The 21,538-nt window shown below is 52.5% G+C and overlaps 2 protein-coding genes across 2 annotated transcripts; both read left to right on the top strand.

Moving 5' to 3' along the window:
* Window positions 1-1,254: 1,254 nt before the first annotated feature.
* Window positions 1,255-8,967, top strand: HOXC13 (homeobox C13). The gene is made up of 2 exons (XM_522408.8): window positions 1,255-2,066; window positions 7,419-8,967. Exons 1-2 carry the CDS (start codon window positions 1,331-1,333, stop codon window positions 7,673-7,675), a joined length of 993 nt encoding a protein of 330 aa, XP_522408.2. The 5' UTR covers window positions 1,255-1,330; the 3' UTR covers window positions 7,676-8,967.
* Window positions 8,968-17,213: 8,246 nt separating this feature from the next.
* Window positions 17,214-21,252, top strand: HOXC12 (homeobox C12). Its single transcript, XM_522409.7, has 2 exons — window positions 17,214-17,844; window positions 18,633-21,252. The coding sequence occupies exons 1-2, from the start codon at window positions 17,241-17,243 to the stop codon at window positions 18,869-18,871; spliced, it is 843 nt and encodes a 280-aa protein (XP_522409.2). The 5' UTR covers window positions 17,214-17,240; the 3' UTR covers window positions 18,872-21,252.
* The last annotated feature ends 286 nt before the right edge of the window (window positions 21,253-21,538 follow it).

Genomic DNA, 21,538 nt, shown 5'->3' with positions numbered 1-21,538 from the left:
GTTGGTGTTAATTTTTTCTTTGAAATAGGGGGCAGTTTTAGATCATGAAACTATTCCTCACTAAAAGAGGGTGACCTAAGAAAGCCGTGGGAGCTCCATTGCGGGTATTCAAACTGGGGACTGTGTCATGTGGCTTAACCCAGGCCCCTGAGGGCAGAGGTGGGTTCTGCAGGGTCCCCCAGAGTGGCGCCAGAGAGAGGTCCCTCCAAAGGTGTAGCACTGAATCTCCCCCATTTTCCACGTTTTCTTTTGTATACCTATAGAAAGCGCGCTCTCCTTCGCATCCAGGGCTTTTAGCTTTCCCAGGCTGAATCTTGCGCCCCCACCACCCGCATTTCTTTGAAAAACCTCACTCTGAGATTTTTTATTTCTATTGCATATTGAAATATCAGTCTATTCTATTGCTTTTATTTCCCTCGTTTTATTCTTTCTCCATTTATTGCCGAGTATATTCCATTGCCTCTCGATCCCCTGCCCCAGGTGATGAATTCTGTATTTGGGGGTTGTCACGCCCCTCTCCGCTTGAGAAAAATCCAGCGAGGTAAAGCAGAGTGTCCTTTTCAGACATCTAGAGTTTTGGGGAATGTGGCTGAAGGTAGGAAATGGAAACACAATCCCGGCATCAAAGGCTCGCTACGCAGCATCGGGTTCTTTCCAGCCGCGAGCGGAGGGGAGCTGCCAGGGCCAGAGCGCTCCTGACTGTTTTCTATTATCTTCATTTATTATTTTTTAAAATCTGGTTTCTTCCCCACCCTTAGCTTCAAGCCCCAATCCAGAGACTTCAGCAGTCACAGTGATCGGCTTGGGGGTAGGGGGTCTGTCTCTCCGGTTCCTATGCCTAGGCGGAGGCGCCCAGTTACAGCGCTCTCCTCCCTACACCCCTTTGCGTCGGCCAAATTCAGCCTCCCCCTCTCCCTCTCCCTCCCTGGGGCCTGCCGGGGGCGTCTCCCTGTCCCTTTAAATCTCCCAGCTCCCGCCTCCTTTGGCCTACCTGAGATCCAATCAGCAGAGACTTTTTCCCTTTCGCCCCGCCCCACCTCGAGGGGAGGGAACCCCAGGAGACCTGGCCGGGGCATCACGTGCGCAGAGCGGGTCACGTGGACGCGGGAGGGGTGCTGAGAGGTGGAGAGCGGGAGCCGGCGGATTTCTTAATGAAGTGTCTCCGCATGCGTAGAGGGAATGTAGGGAGGGAGGTGGAAGCACTAGGAGGAGGGGAGGGGTGGAGAGAAAAGAGGGGAGGGATGGGGGGAGGGGAAACAGGAGCGAGGTGTCTCCCTAGCTCGCTGCCTCTGGCAAGTGGAGTTTTTAAAAAGCTCCAGCAGATCATGTCATGACGACTTCGCTGCTCCTGCATCCACGCTGGCCGGAGAGCCTCATGTACGTCTATGAGGACAGCGCGGCGGAGAGCGGCATCGGCGGCGGCGGCGGAGGAGGAGGCGGCGGCACGGGCGGAGCGGGGGGCGGCTGCAGCGGAGCGAGCCCCGGCAAAGCCCCGAGCATGGATGGTCTGGGCAGCAGCTGCCCGGCCAGCCACTGCCGCGACCTGCTTCCGCACCCCGTGCTGGGCCGCCCGCCGGCTCCCCTGGGCGCCCCTCAGGGCGCCGTCTATACGGACATCCCGGCCCCGGAGGCGGCGCGCCAGTGTGCCCCGCCGCCCGCACCCCCCACCTCGTCCAGCGCCACCCTGGGCTACGGCTACCCCTTCGGGGGCAGCTACTACGGCTGCCGCCTGTCGCACAACGTGAACCTGCAGCAGAAGCCTTGCGCCTACCACCCGGGCGATAAATACCCAGAGCCGTCGGGCGCCCTGCCCGGTGACGACCTGTCCTCTAGGGCCAAGGAGTTCGCCTTCTACCCCAGCTTCGCCAGCTCCTACCAGGCGATGCCCGGCTACCTGGACGTGTCGGTGGTGCCCGGGATCAGCGGGCACCCGGAGCCGCGTCACGACGCCCTCATCCCCGTCGAAGGCTACCAGCACTGGGCTCTCTCCAATGGCTGGGACAGTCAGGTGTACTGCTCCAAGGAGCAGTCGCAGTCCGCCCATCTCTGGAAGTCTCCCTTCCCAGGTAAGGAAGGGACCCGAGCGCCGCCGCCGCCGGGGACCCCTCCCCGCCCTGCCTGCCCCGGGGCTCCGCGCCCCAGCCACCCCCGCCGTCTGGCCCCGGCGCGCCCGCTCGGCTGGGCTGCCTATGGAGCCGGCCGGGCGAGCTGCACTGAGGAATGCGCCGGGGAAGAAATCTGCTCCGACACGTTCTCTGTAGCTGCCCGGCCGAGAATGAAGCAATCACAGGCGCCCGAAAGCCGGGCCGCCGGCTCTGCTCCGTCCGGTAGCTCGCCTCCGCCTCCCCTTGCAGGCTCCAGCCTCCCGCCGGGCTCTTGGCCCCTAAACCTGCTTCCGGCAAGGGATGGGGGCGGGGTGGGCCTATAGTGCCTTGGAATACAGGACAAAACCCCCAACCCACCGAATAACTGGGGAGGGCGGAGAATAAGAACCCCCACTTTCTTTGACAGAATTCGCAGGATCGTTCAGGCACTAGACAGTATTTTTTAAATAGGGGACTAATTTGCTGGGGTCTACAGAAATGTGAGATTTCTTTTTTTCCTTTCCTGACTTATTTCCTGATTGTTGAGGGAATTTCCTGGCCACGAATTTCCTGATTGTTGAGGGAACAGAAGATCCAAAATCTCTGGAGAGGGAGTGGAGAGGAGGCTAGAATCCCTCCCCAGCATCGTAAAGTTTTCCTTGCCTCTTTGGTATATTGAGCTCAAACCTATAGACATTTCCACTGCCAACTCCCCCATATGTGGTCGAGAAAGAGAGTTAGTTATTGGTGCCCCAGACACAGAAAGAAGGGCGTAGGGATGAGAAATGGGAGAGGAAGACCTGTTCAAGACCTGTTCAGGGGCTTCTGGAGTCCAGACCCAGGCTGGGGACCCCTTGGTCTTGTCTGGCTAAGGATGGGAAGGGAGAATTCATTCCCCTCTTGTTCCGTCTCCAGTTGAAGAGAGAAAGGATCCTGTAAATCCCACCGCTCTCCTTGCGGACAAGACCAGTCCCAGGTTTCCCAAAACCACACCAAGAGCTTTGGATCCTACCTTGTGCTGAGAAATCAGGATTCCGGTCTAGGGAGTCCAGCATTTGAGTCTGTTCTCCCTGTAAGCAGAGCTCAGTGGGAGAGCGTTCTCCCTTCTGATACCTACAGAGGTCTTTGGGGCTGGGGGGCCCAGGGCAGCCACAGATGTCTCCCGACAGTGCCCAGCTCCCCGACCAGCTCCACATGCCAAGCTCAGGGATGCTTTCCTTGGAAAGCATAGACCCAAAGACCTCCTAAGGGTGGGCCTGAAATTCCTCTGCATACAGAATTGGAAGAAGAGGTAGGTGGTTTAAAAAAAAATACTGAATGATATTAGAGAGTGTAGCAAATAACATTCTTGTGAATATTATGAAATTACTTAGTATAACACAACTCAATACCAGGGTATGACCTACACTAGGCACCCTGACTTCTGATTGCCAGAATTAAGGATGGTGCAATTTTAGTACATGGTATTATGCATCACCTACCCTGTATTGGCTATAATATTTTTATGTAATATGATTTCTTTTATTAACTACCTAATATGAAATATACAATAATACATTTCTAGAAAGATAATTCACATGTTCATAATACAGCAATGTATTTTAGAGAGATGGCCCTTTAATTCTCTATCTCACCAAAACACAAAGCTTCTTAGGAGATTGGGGTCCAGCAGGAATTCCTGGGGCAGGGAAGCCAATGGGCTATGCCAAGGGGCTAAGGAGTAAGGGATCAGGTGCCCACCAAACCAACTGTGGATTGGGGGCACAGGCCCAGAGCAATGTGCAATGGGTTTAGAGTGAAGAGGTAGAAGAGAAGGAGCTGTTCTATGTATGAATGTGGTGTGGAGTAGGGGTGAAGGATTGGAGAGAAGCTGAGAAATATCTTTGAGCAAAATAAACATCTCAAAGATTCCTAGGACACAAAACAAAACAAAACAAAACAAACTCCACTAAAAATAAATACTTTTTTGATCACAGCCTCCTAGAGAAAAATATCTTTGAAATAAAAAGTATATCCCAATTGAGATTTAATACACTTGCAAATTATGGCATGGAAATGGATATAAAACCTAGCATGCCTCAGCAGCTATGTGCTCCCACAATCCCCGTGTGGAAATAGAATTGGGCTGATGTATCTCAGTGAGTGCAGAGGTACAGACAAGAGGCAGACGAATAAGAAATTATCTTCAGACACTCTCCATCTTTCTACCCACTCAGAGATCTTTTAGAAGTAGTGAGATTTCAAGATAACTCTGTCTATGCAATTGTGGTTTGTTCGGCAACATGTAGGCATAAACACTGCTGTCTCTCTACAGTGCCTCTGGCTCTGAGAATCCTCATCTGTGGTAGTCTGGGCTGGTGTGGGAGATGGAGGCAATTGTTCAGCAAGATCCAGATAATTAGGGCCAAGATGTGTCGTGGCTTCTTCCTTCTCCCAATTATACAGACTCTTGCTTTATTGCTCTGTTTTTTTTTTTTTTTCTCCCTACGGTGAGTGTAGACTTTTTTTTTTTTTTTTTTTTTTGAGAGAGAGAGAGAAGCAGAAATTCCAGGAGAGAATCAGAAAGGGAGAAAAAGAGAGATGGGGTTTAGGAGAGAGAAAGAGGGAGAAAGAAACAGTGGGCTCTTTGGACCACGCTAGAAGTCTTTACTGACAAGCCTTTGGATTTGGGTTGGGAAGAGTAGCAAGCTGGATTTCTAGCTGGACAAGGCACACTTCAGAGCCCAGAGCTTGCCTGTGATGGGGCGGGTGGTCAAGGGTGGGTGGGCTGTGGGGAGCTGAACAGAGGGGCCCCGAAGCCCAAAAAGAAAGCCATGGCTGAGCATTGAGATGATTTTTATTTACTCCTCAAAGGTGTCTATTAGGTTTCCAGGCATGAAGTCATTCGTGTATGTGATCTGGAGGGAGACTAGGGAAGGGGTGATTGTAAGATTAATAACTAAGCCCCCACTCACTTTAGGCAGTGTACGCACATCTCCAGGTCCAAGCTACCAGATGTTTCTTCATCTCTACATACCATTTCCTTTCCAGATAAGGCAGCAGACAAAGAAAGGGGGCTTCTTTGAGAAGGCAAGACTGGAGTTATTTCCCCAGGAGGCCAAACCAACCTGCAGTTGGTCTGATCCAGGACAAATTGGCTAAATCAATCCTTGGCATCCTATAGAGAAAAATAACCAGTTTAAACCAGTTGTCTACTTTTTAAACTGATTTTTTTTAGGGTTGATTAAATCTCATTGGAAATTTAGAGCTAGAATTAGGAAACCAAAATTGGATAGGTAATTGTGAGAGTTTAAAGAGAGTAAAGTAAAAAATTAGGGACAATTATCTGGCTAATTCAGAAACAAAAACCCACCTTTACCCTACTTTATTCTTCTCCAGGGAAAAGGAGGTGTTTTAAAGCTGGATTGTATTAGCTGGCCTATTTCCATTTTAAAACTTACTGTATCATTTTAAGAGTCAGAAAGTCTGGCTTTAAAATCTGGTTCTGCCACTTAAGTTATTTTACCCACTCTGAGCCTCAGATTCCTGATCTTGTAAAATGAGTTTAACAAAATAATCCTGAAAAAATGTTCTGAGGATTAAAAACAACAATAACAACAACAAAAGCAACAAACTCACGGTATCACTACGTATCCTCTTCATTTTATTCTTGTCAACAAATCGTCAATTTCCCAAATCATGGTTACCTCTGTAAGAGTAAAACAAATTTGAGAACTGAGAGATTTAAAGATAATGGTCGTGTTCAAAAACAAATCCTTTTTAACCTAAAGGATCCATACTGTTTAAATAAAGTTATTTTGTTTTTTAGATTTTTTTAAAAATCATGGTTTATTCTCACAGAGGCAGAGAAAAATGCCAGGTCCGACAGTTTTCCTGAGAAATTGTCACCAGAAGACAGTCAAATGAGGCCATTGGACCCCCTGTCTCCCATTTTCTTCCTGAGCATTTTGTTTTCCCCTGTGTCTCACTGTGACCACTACTCTTCCCATTGTGTATAGAGTCCCTGAGAGAAAGCAGACCCAATGGGGATGGGTACAGGGAAAGTGTTCTGTGAGGGTGGGATGGGAACAAACATTTCAGAAAGAACTTTGTGTCTTCCCTCTGGGCTGTGTCTATAGTTTCAAAATGTGGTAGGAATGAAGGGGAAACCCCAAATATTCAGCCCTCCTCATTAGCTTTCACCTAAAGTCTAATAATTACATGGAAAAAATTGAGGGCTGAGCTATCCAGATAATCTCCCTAGTTCCCCCACTTCCCCTTGAAAGTGTTGTGTGACCTTTATTGACAGGGATGAGGGTGGAGTAGAAAATGGAGTTAGAAGTGATATATATTGGTTTTAGTTTCTGTGAAATTCTCAGAGCCTAAAGAAACAGAACTGGTAATATTGGTTTGGATGACAGGCATCTAGGGTTTATGGTTATGGTTGGTGCAAGGGATGTAGACAGTTTCCTTCAGCTGTGAAGGAATGGAGAGGGAAGGGGGTTGGAACAGAATTTGTTCTGTTTTGGTGGGACTGCAGTGTGGACCCCCTACTTCCAGAGACACCTGATTCCCTATATCTCAGGTTCAGGACCCCCCACCTTGGGTGTTAGGTGGTTCATAACATTGGACCCCAATTCCTAGAGTGTGGACCTCCAAGCAGGCTGGCTTCACCTGGACACTTATCTTCTATCTGTGCCTCACATCCCTAACGTAGGGCCAGTGTCCAAAGGCATGAAGACTCATCTGGTGGTCTGGGCCCACTGAAGCTGACCCCCTGCCTGCCGTGCCCTCCCTGAAATATACAACAGAATGTCTTCCTCTGGCAACGGGGCAGAATATAAACTAATAAGGACCCAAGCGATCTAACTGCAGGAAGGAGGGATTTTTCTGAATATCTGAAATTCTGCAAGCATGGCAGGCCAGGCTGGAATTTGGAGGGTCCCTTCTAAGCATACAAGGATCCTAATATTGAGTGCTGTGAAGAGCCATATTGGGGCCTGAAACAAAAGAAAATCAGTAATACCGAACCCATGTTTATTTTTTTAATTGATATTTTGTTCATCATGGATGTTTTTGTATTCGTTTTGCTTTTTTAAACATTGCATTAAAATATCGTCTTGATTACTGAGTTTTTGGCGCCCCCTCCCTTAAACTTCGAGCCTAGTGGCCTCATCATAGTTGTGGTCTTGCTAAAATAACAGAAATGAAAAGCATTAGGGAGCTTCACTATGCAGTGCAATCCTCTGGCCCCGTTGAGCCCCTGCCAGAACTCTGTGCCTAGACAGCCTCGGGTCCTCTATCTCAGTCCAGCCGCTTGCCTCACTTCTTCCCGCTTGCCTTATCTCCCCGCAGACGTGGTTCCCCTGCAGCCCGAGGTGAGCAGCTACCGGCGCGGGCGCAAGAAACGCGTGCCCTACACTAAGGTGCAGCTGAAGGAGCTAGAGAAGGAATACGCGGCTAGCAAGTTCATCACCAAAGAGAAGCGCCGGCGCATCTCCGCCACCACGAACCTCTCTGAGCGCCAGGTAACCATCTGGTTCCAGAACCGGCGGGTCAAAGAGAAGAAGGTGGTCAGCAAATCGAAAGCGCCTCATCTCCACTCCACCTGACCACCCACCCGCTGCTTGCCCCATCTATTTATGTCTCCGCTTTGTACCATAACCGAACCCACGGAAAGACGCTGCGCGGGTGCAGAAGAGTATTTAATGTTAAGGAGAGAGAAGAACCGCGCCGCCCAGAGGCAGAGAGGCTCCATGGCCGTGCTGCTGGGGCACCCCCAACTCCCTATCCCATCCCCAGCCTCCACCCCCATCCAGATGGGACTCACCTGGCTTCAACAGCTTTGGAAATGGGTCCCGAGTGGGCCGTGCGAGGAAGGCTGTCGACCTCTACTCCTCCTTGCGCTCACCTTGCCAGAAAGTCCGGTGGCAGCGCAGAGCCCAATCATTCCAACCAAAGCAGGGTTGGGGAATCCCGAATGGCCCCAATTCTTGCCTCATCCTATGTCCAGGCTTTTAGAGGACCTTCCCTAAGGGCGCAGCTTCGGAGCAGGATCTGTCCAGCTCATACTTTCCTTCGCTGTCCCTCCCGCACTCCTTAGGCAAGATTTCCCAGTAAAGATTTTCTGTGCATATTTTAAAAGTCGTGTTAATACTCATGATAATTATTAGGGATCTGGCAGCGTGATTGGAGTATGGATGTTTCCGTAAAAGCTGGAATTCCGTAAAAGCATTGACGCAGCCCCTACACTCCATCCCAACCAAGAAACTGCATTTCTTGGGGCCAGGTGGGAGCTGCCTTTGCCCCACTGCCTCCCCTGTTCTGCTCTCTCAGTCAACATGTGGAAATCCAAGGAGGACAAAGACTCCAGCCACGCTGCTAAATAGGGCTTCTCTCTCCTCTCTCTTTCTCTCTCTAGGTGGTAAGGTTGGGGATTAGTCCAGGTACAGAAGCAGAACTTTTTTCTAAGGATAAACATCTCTTCCAAGGGGATGGAGAGTGGGTCCCTCAACAAAGTCCCTGTCCAGTCACCTTTCCATCAGGGCACTAGCCCAGGAATGACTCCTCACACTTTCACCTTTACTGATTTCCAGAGGAAAGCTAGAGGATCTAGTTCAAGAGGCAAGAAGATCTGGCCCTCAATTAGCTAAATGTAGATGCTGCCTAACAGTTCCCTCCTCAAAGGCCACCTTGGTGCTGTGGGGGCCCCTTGCCTCTTCCCTTCCCACTGGTGCATTACAAAACAGTGTTCTTTTGAAATGTTCATCAGGAATAGGCTTTTTTTTTTTAATGTTGTGTATCTGTATATAGTATTGTGATGTCTGAATGACAATGTACTGAATGCAAAAAGGAAAAAACCCACAAACATGTTTTTAAAATAAAATATCTTTTTTTGCCTTGATTTTATTGCTCAGATTCTTTCTGAAGTCTATTCTGTCCACTGGCTCTTCAGGACAGTCTACTATGCCCTGACTCAGCCAGAATGATCAGGGGGAGGAGTATAGACATTGCTCCCAGCTGGGTAGATTCCAAACCCTTGTTTTGCTCCACTTAAGTTTTTGGGTTATCTATACTATCTATATAGGAGAAAACTTCCCATCCTGATGTCCAACTCAGATGAGTGTTTGTTGAGGAAGGAAAGACGTAATTGGTGACTGAAAGTCCTGGAGGCAGTGACAAAAATACATTGATGGTCACTTCGGTTAATAATTGGGGCTCAGATCTGGTTCTGGGTACTGAGAAAGTAGCATCCCAGCTGGGAACTGGATGAGGTAAATGCGGCAGCCGGTGGCAGTGAGGAACTAACCTTAGGCTCCTGGTGCTCTATTGCCCCAGAGGGCCCCAAATACCTTCAGCCAGTTCAGGACTGGAGTTGGGGCTGGGATGGGGTCAGCACAGCCTGCCAGGGGCAGCTTCAAGCTCAGCTTTTCCTGGCTGCACTTTTTTCTTTCCCCCACTTAACCTATGTAGAGAGGCTGAGCTGCTAGGACCCCTTTGGCCCCCAGTTTGCCAAACCAATCCCACTTTTACTCTCTGTATTCCTGGGAACCCCAGTCTTCTAGGCAATGAGGAGCCTATGTAGATGCTGCCACTAATTTGTTTTCCTGGTCGCGTCAGTGCCTATCTCCCTATCTGGCAGAGTTAATGAGATCATTAAGTTGTCAGGTTAAGAGACTTTTTAAAAGCAATATAGCCTAAAACAATGTTATCTCAGATTAAATCTTTACTGCAGCAATTTCTATTTATATATAATATTTTTCCTCTCCTGAGACACAGAAACACTGGAGATGTCAGGTTGGAAATCAGAGTTCTCTGTTATCCCTTTGCCTAGTGGGGCTGAAGATTTAATAATTTCATTTAAATAAATTTTCCTGGGGAATAAACACATGCACATTTTGCGCGTGCACACACACACACACACACACACACACACACACACACGGAGTCTGAGAGTTAACTACTAGAGAGCCACACGCTGTGCAGTGGAGATTTGAGGGAGAATAGGTGAATTTCCAGGAATAAGGTTAATTCTTAATTCCATCTCTCCTTTTTCTCCGCACCCACCATCCCAACCTCTCTCCCAAAATCCCTGGGTTTCCTCTGAGATGAAAGGATTTGGAGACTGAGTGTGTGTGTTTGGTCAGAAAAAGAAACTAAGTGGACAAGAGGCCTGGGGGTCTGTTACTATGACCCCACCCTTCCTGACTGCTTTGGGTAGTCCCAAGCACAGCTGTAGGCAAACTGGAAATTGGGGACTCTGATTAAAGAGAAGTCTAGAGTTCTCAGAGGAATCCCTCTGCTTCTGCACACAAACCCATATATAATCATATGAGGTAGTCATCCCATATTGAGGGAACCACCGCTAAGGCTCTAGAAGGGAATAATGAAAAAAAAGAAGAGGAGCCAGGGGCGATGGCTCACGCCTGTAATCCCAACACTTTGGGAGGCTGAGGCGGGTGGATAGCTTGAGCTCAGGAATTCCAGACCAGCCTGGACAACATGGTGAAACCCAGTCTCTACCAAAAATAGAAAAACTTAACCTGGCATGGTGGTGCATGTCTGTGGAGGCTGAGGTGGGAGGATCTCTTGAACCCCGGTCGGGGGCAGGGGGGTGGAGGTTGCAGTGAGCTGAGATCTCACCATTGCATTCCAGCCTGAGTGACAGACCGAGACTCTGTCTCAAAAAAAAAAAAAAAGAAGAAGAAGAAGAAAGAGGAGGAGGAGGTGAAGAAGAAAAAGGAAAGCCTGTGCAGGCTCACTACTGGTGGATTGGGACACTGGTAAGCCTAACAAGGACCTCAGTTCCTGAGTGCCTGCGAGCCCTCGTGCAGTGCATTAAATATACCCAGATTTATTTTGGAGAAGTATCATGCCTGGACTTATTTGGATATGACTTTACCATAAGAGTAAGCAAACACTGTGTGAGTGTGTGTGAGCATGTGTTTCGGGGAGGCACATTTGTGAAATATATTATTCTTTCCCTGAATAAGGATTTCTTCTTCAACACAACTCTGGTTGTGTTGATCTCTTACCTTTCCTTCTCCCAAGAATTGGCATTGTCTTTGGGGACTCTATGAGATAGTTCATCTCTTAGTCATGTCTCTAATATGTCTTTCTCTCCAAGGCCAGCCTCCTAGTGTTTGTGTTAAAAGTAAGACTAAGTGTGAAGGCAAATATGAGGATACCGGGGGTACAGGGTGATCTGAAGAGCTGGTGAAACCTCTGTGAGGAAACGCAGACACACAGAGGGACTGAGACTCCTGCTATCTTTCTCATAATCTGATGGCACTCCCCACTTCCCCTATCTCCCTAGGCCAGAGCTGGGAGGCCCAGGCAGCCAAGGGCCTCACAGGACTCTCCATCTAGTGGTCACTCTCCAGGGCTGCCAGAGAGGGCTTCAAGAGATTCTTTGCTGAGCTTGGGGGAAAAACCCTTCCCCACCCACATCTTAGTCTCCAGACAGAGGCCCAGCAGAATGGGCCTTTCAGCCAGCAGTCCCACAGCCCGAACCCAACTGAGAGAACAAGGGCAGCAGTTCTTTCCGCAGATCCCTCCATGACTGTCTGCTCCAGAGACCATCTGCTCCTGGGGTTGATCCACAGGCGGCTGGGTCAGCAATGTGGGGACAGTAGGCCAGTGTGGGTGCAAGGCAGGGGCAGGCCCCTGGGGCAGCCGCTATCTCTCTGAACAGCCCTCCTATTGGAGGTGGGGTCCATGCGGCAGGCAGCCCCTTCAGTGGCTCCATCTGTTCAAAAGAGAACTCCCCACCCTAGGATCTGCTGGGATCTGTGTTGGGTGGTATTGGAGCCCACTCCCAAGAAAACTCCAAGAGTGGTTCAGGCAGATGTGTATCTAGACCTGCACTGGTGGAGAATTGAGGGGCCCTGGGGAGCTAGGGGCTTCTGGGAGGAGGAGGAGGGGGCCAGAGCCTTTTCACAACCAACCAGGCTCTTCCTCTTTTAGCCTTGACCGTGACTAGGTCTTTCTGACCTTGACATCACAGGGAGCACAGGGAAGGGGGGGGAAGGGTGGAAAAGGCCTTGATCTTCCGGTGGCCAGCGAAGGGGAGGGCTGCTTGCCCCCTTGACGCGCCATCCCCCTTCCCGCCGGAGCCCGCCGCCTCTGTTTACACACAGAGGAGGTGTCGTCTCCAGTCTAGACAAGGGCGCTAATAACGCCCATAAAAGGCGGCCTCTCCAGAGATGCTCTGGCAACTCCGCTCCCGCGCGCCTGCCGCTGGCCGCTTTCTCCACCTCCCCCCGCCCCGCCCTTCTCTGATACCTTGGCGAGGCCGGCGCACGGGCCTGGGGACGGGGAATCCAGAAGGCTTCTAGAGGCTGAGAATTCCTATCCCTCACCCTTATGAACCTCTTCTGTCTCCAAAGGTAAGTGGACCCTTGTTCCTGTCCGCGCTCTCCCAGCCCAGCGAGCCCCGGGGTTGGTAGTCCATTCCCCACCCCCACCTGCCTCCTGGTGGGGCCCATTGCTCCCACCCCAATCTGCTCAAGCCCCTTCCTCTGCCCGGAACTGGGGCCCCAGGTTTGGAAAGCAGTTGTGTAGCGGTGCTGAGCAGACCCTAAGCAGATCTCAGCTCCTCCCCAGAGCTGGGCCGGGCCAGTGGACAGGGTCAAAGCCATAAAAGGAGGCCGAGGGGTGAGGGCACACCGGGTAGTCCTCACCCCCACCCAGCTTAGAGGTCGGTGGAGATGTTTCACTGTTGCATTGCAGGCGGCTATGGGTGTGGCATTTGATGTGATTTTTTTTTTAACTTGGTTCCCACACCTTCCCTGGCACTCAGTAATTCACTAGGTGGAGGAGATCCTCTGCTGGTGGAGGGGGAAAATGTCAGAGCTGCGGCCCTATTTAACTGTTAGCGCGCCACCGAAGGAAACACAAAACGGGGGAAGGTGGTCCATTTAGGGATGCTCAGGTTGGGGTGGAGAGATGGCCTCCCAGATGTCCTTGCCTGGGGGCTCTCACTTCCCCCGCATTTTCTGAGAGGCAATCGGGCTGGAATCTTTTGGTGACAGAGGACTAGAGAAGCCGCGGGAGAACTGGAGAAGGTAGGGGCTCCGTTGGCCCCAGGCTACTTGCCTGAGCCTAAAAGCCTTACTGGGCTCCGTCACTGAGCGTTCCTACAAGCCTCCCTCCTCCAGGCTGCAAATCCCTAGAAAGCAGCACCTGGGGAAGGGATTTCCCAATCTGCTCTTTACCTCCCGGGCACCGGCAGGGAGGGCTGGGAGCCAGGTGGGCCCCAACCCCTGAAGGAGCCTGGAAGCCATGAAATAGGAGACTGAGCTCCCTACTCTACCCCCCAGCCTTGTTTGAACCCGACAAAAGTCAGGTCCCAAGCCTAAGTTGCCCCGAAGGGGCAAGGCAGACAGGGCTGCAGGGTTGGGCAGGGGGCAGGGAAGGGGGCAGGCCCTCCCACTCAGCCCCCTTCTCATCTTCCCTTCTCTCCGCCGGCCAAATCCCTGCTCACACCCCTTCTGGTGCTGAGTCCCGGCCTAATTTGCATACGAGGCAGAACCGCTTTCTGCAAACTAGACAGTGACCTTGAACTGGGCCGCTGCGGCCTCTGGACAGACCAGGGGTAAGGCAGCACTGCGCGGAATCACTCCCGACCACGGGTCGGCGGGGGAGCCAGAACGCAGTCACTCACAGCCGATTCCCCGCGGTCTAAGCCGCCAGCAGCCACGTTGCCTCTCCCACCAGAATCAGCGTAGATTTTATAATTAACTCCTTTCGCTGGGCTCAGCCGCAGTGGAGGCTGCTAGGATGCAGGAGGGATGGAGGCACAGAGAAGGTGTGAGAGAGGCGGCGGGGCATCCAGCTGGAGGACGAGCTGAGGGACACAGGCTGCCTTGGTCTTCAAGGAAAGCCTTGGACCACATCCTTGCTTTCAGCTTTAATTAACCCCGAGTTAATGAGCGAGGCTTAATAGAGCCTGGCCAGCTGCGGCGGGAGCCAGTGGCCCAGGGGCCAGCACGCAGGCCACCGCTCTAGCCTTGTGATCTGATAAATGTACGGGAGAGTTCGCACCAATCGCTCCACGGTTTGGGTGCCTCGGCCTGACCACCTATAGTTTTGCGCATGGTCAGCGAAGTGCCGGCAGGTTAAGCCCGGCTAGACACGGCTGCCCCAACTCCTTGGGATGCGAGTCCCTCGCCCAGCCCCAGCCTGCTCCCGGCGAACAGCTCTCGCCGAGGCTGGATTTAGATTTTAAGCGTCTCACCCGAGCCTCCCGCCGGCCCCGGGGACCCAGATTGGGAGCTGCATTTTTGTCCGAGCCCGGTTAAAAAACGGGTGCCTGTGTTGCGTGTGTCGCGGGGTTCCTTAACCACAAACGGAGCCCCGGTGGTGCACCGGAAGGCTGGACGCTTAGATTACCTGGGTCCTTGCCAGAGTCCTGAAAACCCCTAGGTTCCCGGTGGGTCTCAGGGAGCAGGACACCGGGGATGCGAATTTTGCTAGTGGTTGTCGACAGCTCTCCCTGAGAGGAATCAGGGTCAGCTGCAAAGAAGAAAGAGGGGTTTGTGCGTGCTTCTTGGCCCGCCGAATCCAAAACCTGAGGAAAACGGCCCGCTTTGATGAGGCTAAATCAGGCTAGAAGAAATGCGTGTCTGGAAGAAGGACGCCTTCACCCAATCTTCATTTCTCCTGCGTTGCATCCGCCGCCCTGTGGCCGCTGCTCCTCAGGCTCAGCGGCCTGGCCTGGGAGGGCAGCGAGCAGAGCTCCCGGCCTGGGAGTTGCCTGCTGGGGTGGAGGGAATGGGGAGAGGCTGAGACCTTCCTCTTGGGGTCCCTCTTCTAGGAGATTGGAATTACCTGGGAAGGGAAAAGAGAATGAGGAGAATACTCCACCCCTCAAAGGCTAGTGATTATTTGGCAAAGCCCAGCTCGGCATCCCTCACACCAACAATAGCGGCTGAGCGCAGAGGCCTGGAGAGCCTGGGCGGAGACCTAGCTGCCCGCACGATGTTCTGATTGAAATCAACAGCAATATTAATGTCACACCCTGCTTATCTTTATGACCAAATTAACCCTCAAATAAAATGTTTTTTAAAAACTAAAATTTCAATGGCGCTCATCAATGCATCTTGAGAAGGGGAAATAAGATGTTACAGATGCTGTGACCTGGAATTTGCAGCTGAGAGATGCTCCTCTCCGTAGCCTCCCAGCCCCTTATCAGTTAGGCACAAAAAGGCCAATCCAGGCTGAGTCTCCTGCTCATTCCTTGGCGCCACCGGCTCTAACTGAAGGTGGCGGCTTCGGGTTTGCAGCCCATGGCTTGCCCTAAGTTCCGACAAGTGCGCCTAACGCGGGGCCGGCTCCTGGGGGCGGGAGGGGCCGGACCAGGCCGGGCAGCTAGGCAAGCAGGGGCGGGGAAGGGGAACCGGCCAAGCAGGGCAAGGGACAGGCACCGAGCTGCGAGCTTCGAACTGCTCCGGGCAGGGCGGCGCCCGCGGGGACACATTTCTGTCGGAGTGAGCAGCTACGGCTTGGGATATGAAATCGCCCGGGGAGCGGTGGAATTCAAAGAATCTGCGTTTCTCTCTGCCGCGTCCTGCAGAGGAGAGAGGGGAGGGAGAGGAAAAAAAGGGAGAATCTTCTCTGCTTCGATCTGCTTTTGCAGTTTTGGCTTATTCTCAGGCTTTCTCTGATATTTAACTTTCACCTAAATGGGTTTCTTTCTCATTCTCTCCGAATCTCTGTCTCCAATTTTCTTTCAATCTTCTGGTATTTTTTCGTATTTAGACGTTTAGTGAACTATTTATCCAACCCTGTATTAGTTAAGCCATGCATTGGTTAGAAGCTCGAAATAATCACATGGAAATTCGAGTGTTTTTTCTATTAGACCCCAAAAGGATACATCTGGTTTGGGGGAGTTTTATTTTGTCTTTCTTTTTAATCCGCTTGGCTGTGTTCTGTGGACCTAGTTGAGATCGGATTGTGGTTTTGCAGATGTTGATTATCTCACCAATGGCCAGCATTGCTTCTCGGCCTTCTCTGGAGGGAGCTTCTGAGTTTGCACCATAAATATAATTTCACCCCCCAATAAGATAATTCTTCAAGGGTTTTTTCCCTCAATCCTAGCCCCCTCAGGAGGCAACCTACTGCGGGCCTCTGCACTGCTATCTGATGGTCCCAGGGGCAGGCTGGGCCGGTTCTGGGGTGCAGGTGTCTCCTCCGCAGTGAGAATTAGGCCCCTCTCAGCCCAGTCAAGCCCTGTTAGGGGTCCAAAGCTTCCCACTGCAAAGACTCCAGGAGGCCCCCAGAAGCTCCTCAGTTCCCCGGAAATGACAGCAGAAGAGTAGTTCGCCCCCAGATTTTCAGGAGCAGGCAGGCAGGTCCATGTGGAGCTAGGCACCTCCTTTTGCTGCATTCTCTACCTCCCTTCCGCATCCTTCCTCTAGCCGTGAGTGGAGGTGTGAGGCTGGGTGGCTCCCGGCTCCAGAGGAAAACCCGGCATTATCAATTATCCTTGAGTATTGGGGAAGAGGACTCCAAATGTCTCTCCAAATTCCTGAGGATAAAGAGCTGATAAAGAAGTGTGCAGCAGCAGCTGGGGCGGGAAGAGATAACGGCAGGGAAACCTGTCCTTACCCCCCCTTCGCCTCTACTGTAAATAAACCCCGAGCCAAAGGGCTCATCCGTCTCCTTAAACAGTCAGTAAACTTTATATGACACAATATCTAATAGTAATTTATTGAGGAGATATTGTAAATTCCAACGGTTTTAGTTAATAAAGAAGCTAATTAAAGAGGGACGGGCTGTGCTTGGCCAGCTGTTGGCGATAAGATAATATATGGGGGGGGGGGAGTGCAGGTTATAGGGGTGTATATATGCGGGCATTTTTTGGTGTGTGTTTTTTCCCTTTTGCCCCGTGTTGGGCAATTGCTTTACTCTCTGCGTTAGGTTATATACATTGTTTTAGAAAATCAATTCAGCAAATAAACCTGCCCCCGCCCTTTGTTACCCCACTCACCCCCAGGATTGGGGAAGGGGGAAGTTGGAGTGCGGGATGGTGGGGGGGGGATCTGTTGTCCCCACCCCTCCCCCTGGCGGCCGTGCCCACGTGAGTGGGGCGGCCAATGGGTGACTGGTGCAGATTTAACTATGTTTAATGTCAGATAGCAATAAAGTAGAAGCTGCCGGTCGGGCCCCGCGGAAATGGGCGAGCATAATCTCCTGAATCCCGGGTTTGTGGGGCCGCTGGTAAACATCCACACGGGAGACACCTTCTACTTCCCCAACTTCCGCGCGTCCGGGGCGCAGCTTCCCGGGCTGCCTTCGCTGTCCTACCCACGCCGCGACAACGTGTGCTCCCTGCCCTGGCCGTCGGCGGAGCCGTGCAATGGCTACCCGCAGCCCTACCTCGGCAGCCCAGTGTCTCTCAACCCTCCCTTCGGCCGCACGTGCGAGCTGGCGCGCGTGGAGGACGGCAAGGGTTACTACCGCGAGCCGTGCGCCGAGGGTGGCGGCGGGGGCCTGAAGCGTGAGGAGCGCGGGCGCGACCCGGGAGCCGGGCCCGGGGCAGCGCTGCTCCCGCTGGAGCCGTCGGGGCCGCCTGCGCTCGGCTTCAAGTACGACTACGCGGCGGGCGGCGGCGGTGGCGACGGCGGCGCAGGACCTCCGCACGACCCGCCCTCCTGCCAGTCGCTGGAATCCGACTCCAGTTCGTCCCTGCTCAACGAGGGCAACAAGGGCGCCGGCGCAGGCGACCCCGGCAGCTTGGTATCGCCGTTGAACCCCGGCGGCGGGCTCTCGGCCAGCGGTAAGGACCCCGGCCACTCACGCGGCGGATTCAAACCCGACTTCTTACCAGGGCGGGCAGAACAGGACTGAGCTAGGGACGCCCAGGGTGACAGAATGTGTGGCGAGGAAGAGCTTCTTATAAAATGAAGTGCGGGTGGGGGAGCCTATAAACATGTAAATATCCCCACAAAAGAAATGGAGAGTGTTCCTTTTTCGTCTGCCTGCGGCTGGAGGCGGCAGGGATTCCGGAGTTGGGGGATCCTGACGGGGACTCCCCAGGCCTGGGGGTGAGGAGGTGGGGACAGAAAGCCCGGCCCTAGTTCTCCCAGGCGCCTCTCCCTCCACCTTCCCACAGACCCCATTACTTACATTTCGAAAGAAATGCCAGTGGATGCGTTTACTCTGCCATTCGCCCATATCTGTTGTAACTGATCCGCGATCCAGTCCTGAAGGATGTGAGAGGAAGGGACCAGGAAATAGGGAAGAAGAAAATTGGGGAGAGGTTTGGGAAGAAAGGAGGGGATAGGGACTTAGAAGGGTCATGAATACTGCAGCAGGAGGTAGGGTTGAGGAGGTAAGAGCAAAGAATGAAAGGAAAAAAAAAGAGTAAAGAAAGTGGGGGAGTTGGTGGGGATGTGGGTCTGGGTAGAAAAGACGATTCAGATGACTGGCGGCAAGGAGAAGGGAGAGAAAGGGCCTGGAGTCCAGCTGTGAGGCCAAGGTGAAAGGGTCTGGGGAAGGGCCAAGGGCACTGGACTGGTCACCCTTTGATCCTTTGGCCAACCCCTGCCATTCATCTCCACCCAGGCGCGCCCTGGTACCCGATCCACAGCCGCTCTCGGAAGAAGCGCAAGCCCTATTCGAAGTTGCAACTGGCAGAGCTGGAGGGCGAATTTCTGGTCAACGAGTTCATCACACGCCAGCGCCGGAGGGAACTCTCAGACCGCTTGAATCTTAGTGACCAGCAGGTCAAGATTTGGTTTCAGAACCGGAGAATGAAAAAGAAAAGACTTCTGTTGAGGGAGCAAGCTCTCTCCTTCTTTTAAGGTGCAGGACACGGGCGCCAGCCCCAGACTGAGCCTGTCCCTGGCAGAGAGCAAAAGAGGGCGCCGCTTAGAACACAGTCCCCACTTAGAACGCCAGGCGTCTCTGGCAGGCCCTCCCTGGATATCCTCTTGTCTGTTTTGTTCGTGGTTCCCTCCCATACACACCCAAAACACCCTGCCAGGTCCCAGAGAGAAGGGAAGAAACCTAGCCAGGGAGAGCGGAAGCCGGCAGCTGCCTGCGGTTGGCAGGGGCAGGAAGGCTGAGGTGCTGCGGGCTGGTTTATTTGAGGCAGGACTGGGGCACTGCACCTCCGCTGAGGATCTGGAGAAGCAGCGGCCCAGATGTCCCCTTCCTCTACTTCCCTTCCATGGTCTTAATTCTCTTTGCCGTCAGGAGCAAAGAGCAGGGCCAGTGGAACCAAGGCACCTCGACCTCACAGTTCCTGGGGTTAGAAGAGGCTGGGAAGAGAGAGGAAGGTGGAGGGTCAGCGGAGAGAGCTGAGGGAGTCAGGTGTCTCTGGTAGGGCTGGAGGAAGTGGAGAACCAAGGAGGAAGTGTGTTTTGTGAGAAAATGATTAGCAAGAACCAGAGTCTGCTTGGGTCTGGGTCCCCCAGGACACCCAGTGGGCAGAAGCTTGGGCATTTGGCTGGCCGGGCTGTGGACAAGGACTATCAGCCTCATGTTCCCTCTAGGACCAGAACAGTGTCCTGGTCCCCAGCCCTCTCCTGATCCCGCTGCCCGCACCGGGCGAATGTCTGTTCATAGGTGTGCTGCCATCCACTCCTCCGTTGCCTGCGGTGGCTGCGGGCCTGATGCAGCAAGCAGGGACCTGAGAGCCCAGGGGACACAGCCTCAGGTTCAGTAGCCACCCCAGAGGTCCCCGGCTGGCTCTCCAGAAAGAAAGTGCAAGAGGCTGTAGATGGGGCTACGGAGCACCACACTGATTGGCCGGGAGAATTTCTGACAGCCACAGCCGAGGCCTCTGATTCTCCCTTCCCCGCTGGCGTTCACGGTCACGGCCGGCCAGAGGGTGGACCAGCGTAATTTACGAGGCGGGAGGAGAATTCACCCTTAAAGGGGCTACCAGCCATTGAGGTCCCACTCAGCCCCAGTTTCCCAGGCCGGTGACAATGAAGGAGGGGGGCGCTGCAGCCCCCCACCCAACTCCCTTCTCTCTTCCTCGCCCACCCCCCAACATTGCCCTTTGTCTTCAGAAGGGCTGCCTCCGCCTCCTGGCCTGCAAACCTCCACAGCCTAGCACATGGACCAGAGCAGAGGGAGGGGCACAGCCCTAGAACCCATTGGAGGTCTGAGAATGGCTTCTCTGAGTGGGAAGGACTTTCATCCAGACTCCTTCAGACCCCAGCCCCAGCCCAGTAAACGCTGGGCTGGCTTGGAAGAGAGGAGCAGTGAGAGAACCATCAACCTTTCTGCACTTCATTTTTATCCTTCTCCCCAAGAGTCCCCCAGCCTCCCATCTGCTGTCCGGCCCTTTCCAGGAGCAAGAGGGGTGAGAAGCAGGGCACTGATGGGAGTTAACTGCAGCCTGGACAGTGTGAAACTGGCCTGCTGGCTTGGAGTGTTTCCCATATGGGGAGAGTCTCCCCTAACAAACTCTCCAAAGGCAATCCACCGAGCTTTTTACTCTCCCACCAGCACACAGCTTCTGTACAGGCAGAGGCAAAGGCAAACACATACACACAGCTGAGCCCAGCACAGCACTGGGCCCACCCCACTCTCCCTAGTGCACTCGCAAGCAGGCAGCCTCATAATCCCCACATGGCCCAGCAGAGTGGAGATAAAATCACATGCCTCCATCCCCCGCTGGGTATCTGACACCTGACAATTCCCCATCCACACATACTTGCTTCACCCATGTACAAGTTCCCCCAAATTACCACCATTCCAGCTGTCTGCAGTCTCCTGTGGTCTTCCCCTGGGCATGAAGCACTCCCCACCTTGACTGGTCACCCACTGTACCCCCTTTATGCAGCCCTTCCTGTGACCTCTGGGCTCTAGGGTGCTGGATTTGAGCTCCACCACTCCAGACTAACCTGATTCCCAATCTAATAATGAAGAGGGACCAGAACACTCTAAAAGGAGTGGGGGGACAAAGATATGCAATATTCTCTTTCCATTTGCTTTAAACTTGACTTCTGTGAGGTTCTCTGTCAATCTGTGTCTTGTTCTCTGTGTCTGTTGCTGGTACCTAGTGTAGTCCCTGTGGATAGTTGCCCTTCTCCTAGCTGCCTCCCCAGCTCTCTGTAGTGTAATTCTCCTATTCAAACCTCTGTCTTTAGCACGTTTTCCCTTTATATAGTCCTTGTACAGAGTTGCTTCATCATATTAATATTGATAATAATAATAATTAAAACATGAATTATGATTACGTGATTTTTTGAAAACAAAAGTTCTACCCCAAAATAACGGGAGTCCCAGCCTCTTAGCTGTTCTCCACTTTATTTTCTCCAGCTCGGGTGAATAATAAAAATAATAAATGTATAATAATAATGAAGGAAGAGTGGTTGCAGGGGCAACAAAAATACATAAGCAACCAAGATCTGTTGATGAGCTACCATCTCCAGTCCCAAGCAATTATAGCAGAGAGAAAATTGGGGGGTGGTAGACTTGGGGGAGGAGAGGGAGCTTTGAGAAGTCATGGGGCC

The sequence above is a fragment of the Pan troglodytes genome, chromosome 10 (genome assembly GCF_028858775.2).
Source record: "Pan troglodytes isolate AG18354 chromosome 10, NHGRI_mPanTro3-v2.0_pri, whole genome shotgun sequence".
NCBI classification, from domain to species: domain Eukaryota; kingdom Metazoa; phylum Chordata; class Mammalia; order Primates; family Hominidae; genus Pan; species Pan troglodytes.
Note: the sequence above shows the minus strand (reverse complement) of the source record. Positions and strands in the feature narration are given on the sequence as shown.

What these genes read in the sequence shown, in the direction of transcription:
- HOXC13 (XM_522408.8), top strand. Translation starts at nt 1,331, where the DNA reads ATGACGACTTCGCTGCTCCTGCATCCACGCTGGCCGGAGAGCCTCATG. An exon ending in CTGGAAGTCTCCCTTCCCAG is followed by an intron (nt 2,067 to 7,418) that starts GTAAGGAAGGGA and finishes ATCTCCCCGCAG; the next exon opens with ACGTGGTTCCCCTGCAGCCC.
- HOXC12 (XM_522409.7), top strand. Translation starts at nt 17,241, where the DNA reads ATGGGCGAGCATAATCTCCTGAATCCCGGGTTTGTGGGGCCGCTGGTA. An exon ending in CGGCGGGCTCTCGGCCAGCG is followed by an intron (nt 17,845 to 18,632) that starts GTAAGGACCCCG and finishes ATCTCCACCCAG; the next exon opens with GCGCGCCCTGGTACCCGATC.